Source organism: Myiozetetes cayanensis, unplaced genomic scaffold (assembly GCF_022539395.1).
Source record: "Myiozetetes cayanensis isolate MyiCay16 unplaced genomic scaffold, myiCay2020 scf23, whole genome shotgun sequence".
Lineage (NCBI taxonomy): Eukaryota > Metazoa > Chordata > Aves > Passeriformes > Tyrannidae > Myiozetetes > Myiozetetes cayanensis.
The window spans coordinates 9450991-9467126 of record NW_026087445.1 but is presented as its reverse complement, the minus strand read 5'-3'; the positions used below and the strand labels follow the sequence as shown (position 1 = coordinate 9467126).

The window sequence follows — 16136 nt, the reverse complement described above, 5'->3', positions numbered from 1 at the left end:
CCAGACTGTTTTGTACCCTGAAGTTGGTTTGCAGTTTCCCGTGTTCCACGGGGGCTCTGTGGAAGGAGCAGTTGTTTTAATGGAAAATGACAAATTTTTCTTATGATTAAAATATCAAGCATATCCATTGACTGTTAAATCTAATTTGCTGTGACTGAAATGTTCTCCAGTGAGATAAGATAATCTCCTGTTATAGGTCAGAGGGCTCCGACTGATTTATGGGGGAAAACCTTGGTAGAAAATATAGAGCTGTGTTTTGTGCTCTTATTTTTCAGCTTTTCTATCATCACCTAGTTAGTCATTCTTTATAAGATTTCCATTTAGCAATCCATAAAGTGACTTCAAAGAGGGCTAAAAGTTTATAAGCTGTTGGATAAGCAAGGCTGGAGCTATCCCATGAATAATGGAACGTGCTTACAGAACTAATTGAATTCATATTAGAGGAAGATAAGTACTTAGCAGTGATAAATAATGAGATAGGAAAATGAAACTCTATCAGAAGAACACACCCCTTTCATAATGTTAGTTTCTCTCTCTGTACTGTAGGTTATTTTAGTCCTCAAATTGTATTAAATTGACCTTTGTGTTGGAAGTGGTGTCAAACTTGGCTGCAGCCTGTTGTGTTTGGTCAGAGTAAACGATGCTTTCAGCAACTGTTTCTGCAGGAAGGTTATTAGTGGGATGGTGCTGATGGAGGAGGAATGCCCTTGACCTGGGGGACTCCCTGTTGGAATTTGGGCACATGTGGTTTGGATTGACTGTTGGGGATGGTTGTGTTGGGCTGGGAGATGTGGAGCTCTGGTAGCAGAACTGTGCCAGGATCCAGTCACCCTCTCCCTGCCCTATCTGGGGCACAAACCCAACATTTACACTTAGGGATTAGAAAAGCATTTCTTACCCTTTTTTGATAATACTCCAGTCATTCAAGGACTTTTTCTGAGTCTTCAGAATTGCAATTCCTCCAAGGTTGTCCAGGACAAACACGTGTGTGAAACTGCCCATTGCATCTCAGAATGATTCCTGACCTTGTTCCTAAGCAAAGAGGAGAGCTCTGCACGTCCCAAAAGCTGTATGAGCAGGGTTTTGTTTGATTTTAACCTGGTAGCAGTAAAGATGCTCCTGTTAGGAAAGGCAGGTTCCCTGGAGTTGCTGCTGTGTCCCACGTGGTGGGACAGGGTGGCTGAGCTCACCTGCTGCTCATCCTCTCCCTTCTGCAGCCACGTGGGTGGAAAGCTGGGCCCTCTGAGCCCCACACACCTACCCAGGAGGGACTTTTGGGCACTTTCCCTGCTCTGGCTCGGGGAGGCGTGAGGATGCTCTGTTTGGGATCCAGTCAGAGCCCAATTAGTGTGAGTGAGTCCAAGCTAACGAGCCCTGAGCGTGGGTTCTGTCAGTCTGGGCTCAGCCCTGGCCCTGCCACGGGGTCCCCTGTCCTCAGAACACACTCTGAGAATTCACTGACCACTGTGCTCTGCCACTGGTGGTGGTAATTGTTAATTATATTTTTTGATTGGGGTGAGAAGTAGTAATTAGCTTTTTCCATCCATTTATACTTAGTAAATCAATGCTTTTCTACCTGTGAGTGAGGAAGTGCAGCTTTTCCACAGGGTTTAAATGAAGGGGTTATAGATACACTTAAATCCAGGCCTTAAAACCCCAAATGCAGTTTAACCACTCACAAATATCACCAGTATTGCTGTACCTGGTTTCAGGAGTATTGATAAAATGCATTTTAAAATATGTCAGATTACTTGTGGAGTTATCCTGCATCCAGTTCTTGGACAAATGGAAATAAGAGCCGTGTTTTGAGAAGAGCTGCAGGGGGGACGTTGGAGGGCCGTGCCCAGGAAGGCCAAGCCCTGCAGCTCCAGGCAGAGGGCAGGTTCTGTCTGTGCAGCAGAGCTGGGGCAGCCCTGGTGCCGTTTGTCACTCAGCTGGCAGCAGCTGCTGGGGATGAGGGTCTGGGAATCACCTGTGCGGGCTCGGGGTGCCCGGGCGGAAGGTGGGAGATGGGCGGGGGAGCCCACCTGCTGTGCCCGGATCAAAGGGCCCCGGGGTCAGGGGGCACATCCCCTCACCCAGAGCTGTCTGCTGAATAGCCATTTCAGGTTGTAAATCTGAGCGGGGTTTCATTAAGTCCTTCTGGCTGCTGTTGGGGCATGAAATAATAAAATTTTATATCCGCTGCGTTTCCTGCTTCTGGCAGCCAGGTTGACACTCTGTTGTCTGCAGCGTTGGGGTGTTTTCCGTAGGAAAATACATGGAAACTGTTAACTGAGGACAGGCAAGTCATTAAGCAAATGGGCTTTAGACTTCTTCTGAATTGTGCTTTTACAATAACCTCAAATCTAGTGCATAAGCAAGCTAGAATGTTAGTTTTGGTTAACAGTGTTACCTTTCCAAAAGAATTAGTGGAAGGTGTGTTACCTCTTTACTGTTACAACGTTCTTTAATGTGTTGATCGCTTTTGTATCTGGTTATGAAGCCTCATGATCAACTTGGTTTATGTTTTGGCTCCAATTTAGCCATGAAGTGACACAAACCTGTTTTTTGAGGGGAGGAGGGTGGTGGTGGTGGTGGTGTTTGGGTGTTGTGGGGTTTTTGGTTTTGTGTTTGGTTTTTTTTAAACTGAACTATTCAATAAAATTGTTCACCTGAAAGACATTTAACTGGGGATTTTTTATGGTAGAAAATGCAAAACCTGCCAACTGCAGCCAGTGATGATAAAATAACATTTAGTGCAAACTGGTGTTGGTGTTACTGATGAATATTGCTTGTAGCATGTGATGGGAGTGAGACAGAGGAGCACCCCCTTAATACTTCTATTCAATATAGTTTCTCTGGTTTTGTGAACTTTCACATAAAACATTTAAATGACTTCAAGTGTTTGGCTGCTGGGAGCGGGACAGGCGCCCTGACTGCGCTTATTTACGGACCTGGTGTTTAAGGCCCCCTGGAGTTTGTTTGAAAAGTTAAGAGATTTTCACAGTAAAGGTGCCATTTCTGAAATTTAAAGTGCTCTTTTCACCAGGAGATAAGTTCTCTCTGATTAAGTCAGTAATTCTTACTAAGCCATGTTTATAGAGGCCATAAACAATGGGTTCAGTGTGCTTGTTAAACCAGCTTTCCATACCTCTCCACTCTTTTAAAAAGGGACATTTAAAATAAAAGGCAGGTGTAGATGTTAGTTTGATTTAGATGGATTTTAGATGATTAATTATGGCTACAAGTAATTGGGCAGGGATGGTTAAGAGAGGTTTGCAGGAGTGAGATGTGCTGCACATTTTCACTGAATCTCTCCTTTTGACTCAGCACGTCCCTGGTCTGTAGGAAAGTGGGAGTAGGAAACCGTAGTGGTCACGTTTCCTCTTGGTCTTTGCTTTTCCACATTTTTTTTCAGCAGAATATGAACATACTGAGCACAGTCCAGTCTGCTGAACAGGTATCACTTTACTTGTAAAACTGTGCTTAGCTATCCAGGAAGTTGTGGAATACGGATGGGGCCGTGTGTGGCTTGGGGCTGTCCCTTTGAATTTCCAGACAATTATGACAACACACAAACTGTACTTGTGAAAAATGATCTACATGTTGGTGTGATTCCTGGAGTCCAGTGGGATTTCATGTGAGAAATGCAGCTGAATGATGGGAATTTTTACTCAGATTCCAACCTGAGAGCCAGTGCTGTTATTTCCCTGTCAGCTGGGCTGGTAGGTGCCACGCTCAGCCAAAGGAACGTGTGATTATTGGACAAAAGCCCTTATAACTGTCTGATAATACCTTTATCAAAGGTGATAGTAAAAGCAGAGATGATAAAATCAGCTAAGGATTAAGATGGAGTGGTCAGTCTGCATTTCTCTAGGATGAGCCACAATCAAAAACTTGTATGTTTTCGAATGCATGGCAAGACAGATGCTATTAATCAATTTAGTCTCTGGTGTTTTATTAAATATGAGGGTTTGTCTCAAGGGAAATCCACTGCCTTAGTACAAATATTGAGGAGTTTTAAAGTAAGGCTGAGCTGTCTGTGGTGCAGAGGTGCAGCAGAGCAGAGTTTAACATGTATTCCTTTCAGGTACAGTTATTTCTGGGCCCTGTGGGGATGATGTGGGAGCAGCATGAGCAGCATCCCCCTGAGCTGCGCTCCCTGGCTGAGCCCCACGTGTCACAAGCCTGTTCTGTGCTCCAGAAAACCCCAAATTCAGCTGAAGGGAAGATGCAGACTCCTCACCAGAGTTACAAACCCCCCCCAGCACGTTCATCACGCGTGTGCTGCTGCTTGGGCAGCAATCAGGAGAAGGTTTGAATTCCTCCTGTCTTGTCCTGCCAGCACTCGAGTTTGACAAGCTTCTGGCTTTGGTTAAGCACTTTGCAAGGCCTTTTTGTTGGAGGTTTTTAGACTCCTCTGAGTATAAGTGAGATTTTTAATTTTCTGAAGCAGGAAGGAGCAAATCAGTTTGTCTGGTGCTTCCGGACTCCTAGAAGGAGCAAGGCTCCTGGATTGCTTTAGAGTTTATCAGATGCAGCCAACGGAGTGACCTTTGGTTCCTGAAAGGCAGAGTGCCTGGTTTGTCGTGCACTACTGCTGCCTTTTATATGGAAAGCATTAAATGTAATATTCTTCTATTTAAGCTGAAGAAATGTCTCATGAAGACCTAAACTTAAATGTCTACAAAGTGGGTTTTATGGTGGTTGTTTTTTTTTTTAGCCCTAAGTACACAGCAGTTTGCTTTATAGACAGAGGACTGAGCCTTGAAAACTGAGGGTAATTATTTAGCTGCCTAAGGCTCAACTTTGCCATTGTTTTAAGACTTTAGTTCCTTTCTTTTAAGGGAAACAATTCCCCCCACCCCACAAACCTTAATTAAAAATTGAGTATGTTTTTGTTCACTTTCCTCCTCAGTAACTTGCATTTGGTTGTGTGTGTAGGTATGTAGGTACTTAAACATTTATTTACAGTTTCACTGGGAAATTGCCTCAATTACCATATTCTATAATTCTACTTTGTCTGATTTTGAATTTTCAAAGCTTTATTTGAAGAGACCTTAAACCTGTTGACTCAGTCAGTTAAAAAAACAGATGCAGTTCTCCTGTTAGTAGAAGTGTTAAGTATTTAAATGCTGCTCTGTTTGGTATCAGTGATTCTTTTACAGTTTTTTAAGGAGGGAAATAAGTCTGACAGTGTTTAAATTTGCTTAGATCACCAGTATCTTTAGACACTTAGTTATAGGTATTAATGAGCCTTCTTTTGAGCTTTTCTCTTCTGTGTCCACGGACTGTTACAGATGATGTTAGCCCTCAAACTAAATTAGAGACTTTTCTTTCCCTCAATTCATGGGAACGGGAGAAAAAGTTCAGACTTGCTGACCAGGACATGGTGGAATTAATTAACCTCTGGTGGTATCCAGTTTACTTAAATGCAGTTGTAAACTTGTCTCTGCTGGAGTTCTAAAATTCAACCTGGAATTTGGAAACCACTTCCCATCCCTGACTTACTGCGACTCCTAACTCCTAGAAAAGACACTCCTTATTGTTATTTAAATGAATTTCGAAATATGAAAAGATATGCTTGCAATCCTGACTCAGCTGGAGGCTGCCAATGTGCAAACAGGACACCAGAATTAAGGCAAACATTTGTAGGGGTGCTTGAAATAAATCTTTGCTCGAATAACCACAGACTCTCTGGTTTGAAACATTTCAGTGTGCATGATGTTAAGAACTCCCCTCTGCCAACTGAAGGTTAATTTTTCAGCATTGTAAAATGAATAAATAAAACAAACGATGACAAAGTCAGGAATGTTGGTTGCTTTTAAAATGCTTGCTTCTGTAATTCCATGATGTTCTGCCACCACTTGTGTCCTGTATGCAGCAAATGTAAGCAGCTCCTCGTACTTACATTGTCCTCCCCTTTCCCTGGCTTTGCTCCCCTGCAGAAAGTCCGAAGCATGGCCCTGGAGGATGTGGTGATTCTGAACGTGGACACCAACACGCTGGAAACGCCTTTTGATGACCTTCAGAGCCTCCCCAATGACGTGGTAGGTGTGGAGAGATGGATCCCAACTGCTGCTCCTCGAGTGCTCAGCAGTGTCTGTTTGAACATCTGCAGACACTCTTTGAAGCCTCCTAAGGAAAATGAGCCAGTGCTCACGGGAGCTGGGAGTCCTGCACTGGTGGATAACTTTTGTTTCCAAATGAAATTGGGTGGGCTTGTTCCTGGGACTGCTTCCAGGTGAGCGTTTTAGATCCTGGGATATGATGTGAAATGGATTCCTACATAGTCACTTCAGGCACTGATAGAATTCAGAACTTATTTGCTTTCTGATTCATGCTTTTTCTTGGTAAATTATTTACTTTCTTTAATAACTTGATAGAAATGTTGCATCTTTCCCTTTAATGTTTCCTTTTGATGGGACACAAAGACATCCTGCTTGCCTCTGGGATCATCCCCACTAAAAAAGCCGAGGGGGAAGAGCAGAGAAGTGTCTGAGAGTGGAAGAAGCTGTTTTTAGGGCAGGGGGTGAATGTTTAGGAGAACATGGCAGGGAAAAATCTGGATTTCTTTTGCTCCATGGAAATATTGTGCTGACAGGGAGATCTGAGCCTTTTTATGTGCAGTTGGGAAAGAAGAGTGGTAGGCAGGGAGCTCAGTCTAAGCTGGTGTGTGAGGAGGAGCTGCAGTGATGGTGAATGGCCAGTGCCTCCTGCAGTGACCCCCCGGCACTCCCCTGGGATCCGCAGTGGGATCCATCCTGCCGGAACAGGGAGCTGGGGAGGAAGGGAAAGGGGCCATCTTGATTGGGAGCAATTTGGCTTTAACCAAGCATTCAGTCTATAAAAGTTGCTTCCACGAATTTTTCTGGCTTTATATAGTTTTTCATTTTGATTTCACTCCCAGCATCCAAATCTGCCAGCTGGTCACCGCTCGTGCCATTATCCACAACCCGGGAATGACAGACCTGTAAATTTCATGGAATTATGTAAGAAATGTCTGGGTACAGTGAGCACGGGGCCTCAAACATGTATATGATTTGTCAACAATCAAGTATTATATTAGATTTTATGAGGCTTCATTAAAGGAGCTGTTGTGGGCGCACTGTAGAACATCAGAAGAGACTCCTGCAATAAACACAGAACTTCAAGCTTTGGAATGTAATAAATTTTAAGAGACTTCCTTCCTTTCATTATTTACTTTTACTTCACTTTTATAACAGCAGAGAGTTGTGTTTTATTAGTTCAAATTTCTTGATTCAGTTTTCCACAGGTCTCTTTAAAAGCTCCATTTTATCTGGGAGGATGTTTAGAGCAGAGCAGAGGAAGTGCTGCCAGCAAATTCAATTAACTGGCAGGGCTCACCAGTAGCATACGTGGGGTAGTTTTTTCCCCAAGTGCTCTATAAATACAGCTGGGATTAATATTTTTCACAACAAAGCTTTAACTCGAGTCGTGGTGCGCGGTGTAATGAATGTTTGGGACGGGGGTTCCTGTCAGCTCTGGCTCCCTGCATTGTTCCAGGTACCTGGATGGGGCAGTTTTCCCCTCCAGGTCTCTCCCTTCACACTGTTCCAGAGTTGGCTTTGACCACTAGAGAGCAGCTGCTCTGCTGTGCAAGAATTGAATTTCTGTCAGTTCTTTCATGCATCATGTGTTTGGAACTGTAAGTGGATCAAGTTGTTCATCTCAGCAGGGAGACTCTAAAGCCAATCCATTATACTTTTTTTTTCCTTTTTTTTTTTTCCCCTTTTTGCTTCCCTGGGAGGATGGGGAGTTTTGGGAGTGTGTCTCCTCTCTGGTCTTGGTCTAAGTAGATGCATTTATGATCTGAGAAGCTAAAAATGTCTTCAGGAGTTTCCTGATCACAAATGCTTGTTATGTCAAACTACTCTGTCAGCTTTGCTACTTAATGTGAACAGTGAGCAATTCATGCACTGCTGAATAGACAAAATTTACTTTGCTAAATTAAATCTATCTATATTCAGCAGTGAGGAAAAACATCTTCTGTGTGATGCATTCACCATCAGGTAATTAATCCAGTGGAAAATTTCTAAAGCTGTTCTCCCCCCCTCTCCTTGATCAGCTTTTTAAACCGAGTGAATGAAGTCCAGTGGTTATTTTAGAGCCTCAGGTAGTGCACTGTGCTTGAGTTTCATGACAATGATGTTGCTGCCTGAACTGTTGGTTCTTGGGAACCTAGAACGAGCTATTTTTAATTCTTAGGATCCCAGCAAACACAGGCTACCCAAGGGTCCTCCCAGTTAGCATTTGTGTCAGAGGAGCTGCAGAGCATTGGGCAGTTCTAGCAGAGTCAGATCAAGTTGTTTCTTTGCCTCACTTACCTCAGCAGTACCTGCTGGCTGTCCCTGAACTGGCCAGGAAAATCAAGGTGTATAGTATTTGTTACTGCTTCACTGTCTGAAACGTGAAAAACTGTCCCCCTTCACCTTCTGCTTCTGATGTATTGCTGAAAATCTGGCAGCATGAGAGCACCCCGGGAAGCAACTTTCCTTTTGAAATAGTCATTATTAAAAAAAGAGATTTATTAAGGACTGTGATTACAATAAGTGCATCTGCTGCTGACAAGTCTCCTACACCACCGTCTGTGTTGCAACGAATAGCGAAGAGGGGGTAGTAATTTATTTCTTTTTATGCAACCCTTATGGATTTTTCATGTATTTCCAAATAAGTGTCATCTCTAGTGGTGGTTGCAGCCAGGGCTCCCCATTGCCAGGGCCAAAGGCCAGGCTGGCTCTGTGGGTGTGCAGTTGTGGTGGGTGAAGCCCTGGCACGGGGCAGGCAGTGCGTGCCCCAGGGCAGGCAGGGCTGGGGCTGGCAGAGCGGGCACTGCAGTGCCCTGGGGGCCTCAGTGCTTCCCTCACCACTCACAGGGAGGAAGCTGCTCTTGCTGGTTGTCACTCAGGGAAATGAGCTGCTCCCAGGACAGCCACAAGTACCAAACCACAGCTCTGTAGCCAAACCATCTTCCGAAAGGTGACTCCGTTTTTATTCCTTACGCTTTGTTTGCGGCAGAGGGTTTCTTGCTTTATTCATGTTGACAACTGAAAAGCCTTGGACCTAATTAAAAGAATTTCCACTAGCACCTTTACTGAACCATTTCATTCTGCTGCATTGCACAGATTGCATTCTGAAACATGGTGAGAGTTGAAATCGGACCTTTAAACCTCAACTGCCAGAAGTATAAAAATCTTTAAAAACACTCTCAGGGTAGACTGCATGTATATGTGTCTGTTTGGCTAGAAATAATCCTCGTTTTCAGTGGTCACAGTCTCTTAGGTTTTTTTAAGTATGACTGCCTCTTTTGGCAGGAAGCAACCCTAATTCTGCTCATATCGTCTTCTTTGAGTTAGGTACTAATTTATTCCATAGAAAGTATGATGGGGTTTTTTTGTTACTTTTTAGTCTCTTTAAACATGTTGTTAACATTTTTTTTTGTTAAAAAACTGTGGCATACAGACATGCTACAGTGTTCAAGGAATTATCAAAATACCTGTCAATATTCTGCTTCTGCACCAACCAGGGGAGCTGAAGCACAGAAAGGCTGTGACCAGCCCTCTGAACTTCTGCTTTGTTTAAAATGAAGCCTTTTCCTTCTATATAGACAGCGAGTTCTGCATCTTCACATTAATGTTTAAAGAAAACCCTTTATAACAGTGTTTGAGGTGGATTTCAAAGTTGCTCAGAGCTCTGGACATTTTATTGCACTTTTAAGAACTACCTTTAAATAGTTTTACATAAGTTGATACAGGAAATAAATGCATATTTCATCCCTAAAAGTTCAGACCCCTCCGAACATGAAGTGTGCTGTTCAGGTTTGAAAACCTGGTGAAGCTTTTACATTGAGAGAATTACAGAGCTCCTTGAGGGACATTATCTCAGTGAATAGGAGTGAGCTTATTTTGTGGGTATGAGACTAAATCTGGTATCATGTGTTGCTCTAATGTGGGTTTGTGGGCTCACTAATGCATGGATCATTGGCATAAGCCACAGCACTCCGATTTATAAACAGTGCTGGACACGCTCTTGGTTATTTCTGTTACACTAAATAACTGTAATGAAATGCCTCCTACAGCAGAATCTGCAGAATATTTAAAAGGAAATGTCTTTGCAACTGTTTTGGTAAACACAAGTGCAAAGATAACATCTAGTTCTGAGAGGAAAAACAAGCAGTGCCCAGCATGGATTCAATATTTCACACCAGTGGAGCGAGATGAGGAGTCCCTGCCCTCCCAGACCCAGGACACGCAGGAGTAACCGGGGGGTGCGCTTCCAGGAGGGATGTGCTTCCAGCAGGGATGTTCTTCCAGGAGGGATGTGCTTCCAGCAGGGGTGTGCTTACAGGAGGGATGTTCTTCCAGGAGGGATGTTCTTCCAGCAGGGGTGTGCTTCCAGGAGGGATGCGACTGCAGCCGGCTGTGGGGGGCCAGGAGGGGCCCTGAGGGGCCGTGAGGGGCCGTGAGGGGCCCTGAGGTGCCGTGAGGGGCCATGACAGGCTCTGAGGGAGCGTGAGGGGCCATGAACGGCTCTGAGGGACGGCTGAGGCAGGCACAGCTCAGCCCTCGACAAACTGCTTCAAAACCATCTGAAAACAGGCAGAACAGCCCATGGCAGGGTGAGGAAGAGTGTGAGGGGGAAGGAGTGTCCGGGAGCGGCTGTTGGGACCGGTGTGGGCAGAGGGGAGGCGGGAGCGGGGCGGGGAGCTGAGCTGGGAAAAGGCGGCGATGGAAGGTGCCTTAAGTTTCTCTGTTTCTCGTTATCTGACTGTATATTAATTGGCAATAAATTAAATTAATTTTCCTAATTCGACCCCTTTGCTCATGGGTCTGTATGTCCCTGCCTGAGCCCACAAGTGTGTTGTGTGTGTTTGCTCCCCAAGTGCTGCTGAGGGGCGGTGGGGGAACCCCCCAGCCTCAAATACAGTTCTCACAGGGTTACTAGCCCATTAAGTCTCTGATATACAAGGAAATACAGCCTTAAAAAAAAACTTGGATTTGTGGCAAACAAATTTTTCAGACCTCCTGAATTTGATCTTAGCCTTGGTGGTGATGGATGGTCCAGCTATGCAGAGCAGTTTCTCTTATTAATCTGATGTTTGACTTAATTTATCTGTAATTCTTTCCTGGATTCTAATTAAGAATGACACAGAACTTCATGGACTACCTTTAAAACAGTACTGAGCAGCATGTTAACAGTGGATTTTAAGTAGGAGGGAAGGTTCAATGAAGCTTTTATTGTCCTATTGGTTTCTGAATAGAATCCAATTGTATCTTGGAGAGGCAAAACAGCTTGAAAAGTAATGCTTTTAGAACTGAAAAATTCAACTCTGAATTCACAATGTGGCCTTTTGTCATAACTGCTGCTGTGGTTAGCACGTTTTTCATTTAGCTGTGCCCCAATGTGTTACGCTTTGTTTGTGATAGGAGAGTGATCTAGACCTGCTGTGTGATTTCAGGTTTCTGCACTGAAGAACAGATTGAAGAAAGTCTCTACAACCACTGGAGATGGTGTGGCAAGAGCGTTTCTAAAAGCACAAGCAGCTTTCTTTGGGAGCTACAGAAACGCCCTGAAAATTGAACCTGTAAGTAGGCAATTAGTAGGAATAAGATGTAAATCTGCAGCTGTGGTGGAGGAAAGAACCTAACAATTTGAAGTGTAGCATAACCTGCTTTTACTAAGGTCAGCATGGTGGCTCTTTGGCTGACTAGTACAGAAAACAGTGTTCAGGTCTCCAAAATGAAAGAGCTGCAGCGAGCAGGACCCTTCATGCAGGGAGAAACCTGCTCATGGAAAGGTGTGGGTGTTGTTTGGTTTTTTCACTTTTTTGGTACCTGACCGTGGTTTTTATTGCTTCTGGTGAGTCACCTGTCCCTGGGTTGCTGCAAGCATCTTCATGGACCTCAGTGCAACCCAGTCCTGCTAAATTAATGCATTTCCACATGTTTTGTGATGCTCTGGTTTTGGCACTGTGTCCTTTTAAAGTGTGTACATTTGCTGATAGACAGGGACAGGGTGAATAGTGTGAAGAACATCCGAGTGTAATTCATGAGATATGTCCCAGAAATAAGGAGGATGAAATGTACTAACTGCAGAGTGATCCCCAGAATATTTCCAGAATGTTCTGTGTTCCTCTTTCTGAAGCAGGGCAAGCACACACGTGTGAGTCCAATGCCGTGGTAAATCCCAATCCATGGCCCAGTTTGAACTGCTGTTGTTTAGACCTGTAGCTGCTTAACAAGCTCTCTGTAGAGGACAAAATAGCCTTTTGTCTTAATACCTCCTTTTCTCAGTGTCGAGCATTTGGAGGCCAAAAGCTGGACTACAAGCTGGAAAGCAGTGTTTCTTGAGGATCTTTCAGTAACTGAAGTGTCTTCAGCCACCAAATAAGCATCACTTCAACAATTCATATTCAGGGTTCAAAAATGAACTTCCGAGTCCTCTCACATCTTACGGGGGAATCAGGACAAATAAATCGTACTGACTCGTGTGTGCACGTCTGGGTGTGAGGACCGGGCTCAGTGAAATAAGGCAGTGTTTCAGCTGGGGCCGCGGGAGAGCAGCCCTGCAGCCAGCCGGGCACGCTGGCCAGGCGCCTCCCTCATCCCTGCCAGGAGACACCGCCTGCCCTCCATCCACACAGCCTTCCCTGCGCTCCCCTGCTCCGCCCGCCGGTTGCCAGGCAACTCTGGGGATATTGGTGCGTGCTTTGCCTGGATGCGTGTGCGAGATTTAACTAGTTAAGGGGTTTATGAAGGAAAATAAAAATTTAAATTGCTGTTCTGGAAATACCATCTGGTATTTTGAAGGCTGAACGTGAAGGATGAACATTTGAGATGAGTTGACAGTGGCACACCCCTAGAAAGTGCAACTTGGAGGGACAGCTGACCTGAGGTTTGGTTTCCTTATCATTCCATCCGAGAAAACCTGTAAACATAGCTGCACAAATATGTCATAAAATCCAATTTAGTAATCAGGAAGTGGAAATTTTCAGGGATTTCTTTCCTAAGTCCTTTTGTAAATCAAAAATTTAGCTTCTGATTAGACCTTTCAATATTAGATTTAGATAAAGAAAATCTGCAAGTGTTTCATGTTCATGTGTCACCTTCACATGGGGTAAATATGGGGCATAAGCAATACCAAATATGATGTGGTCCTTTGCATTTCATGGCCTGTAACCCAAGGAATCTGACTGTTCATTTAAAATCATCAATAATTATGAAATAAATTCAAAGAAGCAACACCTTTTCCTCCTTTCATAAGACAGTTTAATTTCATAGACCATCTCACTGGTGTGAGCTGACTTTTTGGGATAAATGGTGTGAATTGATTTTTTCATTATTCGGTGTAGGCCCAGGACGTGTCACAGAGCAGACTTTAAATTCCCATTAATATACTTGAGCATAGTAAGAGCTCTTGTTCTGTTCAGAGGCTTTTATTGCAGAGGTGGAAGGTTGTGTAATGTACATGAACACCAGAACCCTGACAAGAAGTTTCTGTTGCCATGAACTTTCTGAGGCCTTAGGTAACCAGAAATTGTGGGGGAAAACATATCTAGGTAATACAATTCACAAGTCTAATACTGAGATTTACTTGACAAAATAACTGACTCAGTGCTGTTCCCTACGGTGTTTGCTGCAGTTGCATTAAGCTGGATGCTGAGCACAGAAGAGTTGGGAGTGTTAGGAGTGATGTGTGTGCAGTCACCACACACCTCTGCTGATCAGGACAGCCAGACCCGGCAGCAGTGGGGTGTTTTCTGGGCTCTATTGAGGCTGTATTGATCTTCCTGGGTATGACTTAAATTTCTACCAGTGACACCAATGTGAGCATTTTGTTCCCTTGAGTGGCTCTTTCCAAGTTCCCATTTTGTTGCTGTTTCTGTCATCGTCTAAACCCCCGATCCCCACGGCAGGTCCCCCCAGAGCTGTGTGGAGGTGTTTGCAGCACTGAGCCGGTGGGTGATGTTGGGAAGGCAGGCTCAGCTTTCGGGCTCGGAGCTGTGGCCGTGCACTTTCTTCTGCTGACACCTAGTGGTTCCTCACATTCCATTCGGGTTCTTTCCCGGGGTTTGTGAAGCAACAACCCCTCACACCTGGGAGTGAAGGTGAGCTCCGGGTGTGACTGCCCCAGAGCAGGGGCTGTGGGGTGTGGGTCAGTGGTGCTGGTGCAGCCTCAGTGCACTTGAGAGCAAACAGAAACTCTCAGGGGTGGGCTCGGTGTACTTTTCCACTTGCACCCTTGTCCTGTGCTTCCTTTGTGAAGTATTTGCTAATTTGTGGCTGGCTGATCCTAATATGAAACTGCTTATTGAATCTCACAGCTGTGTTATGGACTCCAGTTTTCACACTGCCTTGGCTGAGCTATGGTGTGTAGGAATGCATGTCTTGATGCTGCCTTAGTTCTGTTGTCCTGTCAAAGCCTGATCATTTAGAGTTGGATTTTAAATAGAGAAGACAATGTACTACCAGTTGTCATAATTGTAACTTTGATACGAATTTACTCTGAATATGATGCAATTTGAGCAATGGGGGGGGGAAGAAGCCATTACAAATAAGAGGAAATCTTCTTTTGCAGTATAACACTGAATTCAACTTAAGGAAATAATTGATGCATTAATTATTTTATATCAATCTCTTGAATGGAACACAATAAATTCCTTCAACAGTTCCAGATCCATGAGATCAGAGTGGGACAGAAGTCAGAAAAGTAGATGGTATTTGGTGCAGAGTGGAAAAGCAAATGCCAGATGAGTCTAAAAGGACATTTTGTTGGAATATGTGTGCACTAACATAAAGAAAGTGCATGCTACATACTGGTGCATAATTCATTTTGCAAAGGCTTTGTAGCATTCAGTGCTTTATCTACTATGAAGTATGATTGTTGCCATGGTGAATTATTTTTTTAAGTTATTCAGTGGAAGAGTAAATAGTTGTTTCCAACTCCCAGTAATTGCCACATTTCAGCCCCTTCCTCTCCATAACCATCTTCTGCATAGGTTTTTTTCCCCTGCATGTATATTTTAAAGGCATACACTGTAGATTCTTCCCTGTCACCAGAGCTGTGTCAATAGGTCAGAGCTGTAGGAGTGTTTGTCCACCTATAGAAAATATGAGGAAGGTGATCGATCCCTAATGCTTAAATAACTTGTGCACAGAGCTGTTAAAATTAACCCCAAGCTGTTGGGCAAACAGTGAGCAGAAGCTTATTAAATAGAACTTGTTTTACTTGCAGTTTTGTTGTGGTCCTTTTAAAGTGTTAATGCAGAGCATTAGGAATTTTCTGCCACCCGTCTTTGCTATCCTCATGTTCGCGTGGTGTGAGCTCTCACATCCATGAGACAGTCTAGGAGTGCCTAAATGACAGTCATTTCTAAGTCTCATCCTGATGACTTTGCTAACAGATTGGAGTAGACAATGAGAGTGGCACTGACAGTGTGTAAAACCTGATATTTCTGTGATAAAAATGGAGATAAAGTGAATTTCTGTATATTCTGGAACCGAAACGTGAGGCTTTTTTTTCCCCTCTGACGATTCTGTGCTTTGTGGCATTTTGAAGACCCAAGTTTTTGACAACCTCCCTTAGAAGCCACCTGTAACTATTGTTACGTTTCCCCATCTCTGGGAAGTGCTCTAGAAGCCATACTAACCCGAATTCAGTCACTGACTGGAAAAGATTTAGTGGGGAAAGACAGTTTTGTTTGTTTTCTGTGTGGTGTTTGTTTTCATTTCAATCCTCTTGCTGTTTCCTCTCTGAGCCTTATTGTTGCTATAGACAAGTTTCTGCTTTTGCTGTTTTAAACCTTAAAAATGCTCTTTTTCTAACAAGCATTTACTGTTCTTCAAAATGCATTTATTATTCTACATCTAAGTCTGTTGAGATATACATATGTTAATGAAACTGAAAAGACACTCTCTTTAATCTCTTCTAGCAGTCTGGTATGTAGTAAATAGAATTGTTTTGTAATTTCCAAACTGTTATAAGATGCTGTGTTATTTAATTCTGTGTGCCACGCTGAGGGGAGGGGGAAACCCATGTTCTGGAGGAAAGGTAATGAAAAGTAATACTTGAGAAAGTAAACGTGACCCTCTGCTGAATGGGGCGTTTCTGCCATGCAAGGTGCAGTCAAACTT

General features: G+C 43.8%; 1 protein-coding gene across 4 annotated transcripts in view; it reads left to right on the top strand.

Moving 5' to 3' along the window:
* DENND1A (DENN domain containing 1A) overlaps positions 1-16136 on the top strand; it is a 144879-nt gene that overhangs the window by 80408 nt on the left and 48335 nt on the right. For all 4 annotated transcript variants that reach the window (XM_050319891.1, XM_050319888.1, XM_050319889.1 and 1 more), the window contains exons 12-13: positions 5931-6032; positions 11462-11587. In XM_050319891.1, the coding sequence (XP_050175848.1) occupies positions 5931-6032; positions 11462-11587 (228 nt within the window). The remainder of the gene's footprint in view (positions 1-5930; positions 6033-11461; positions 11588-16136) is intronic.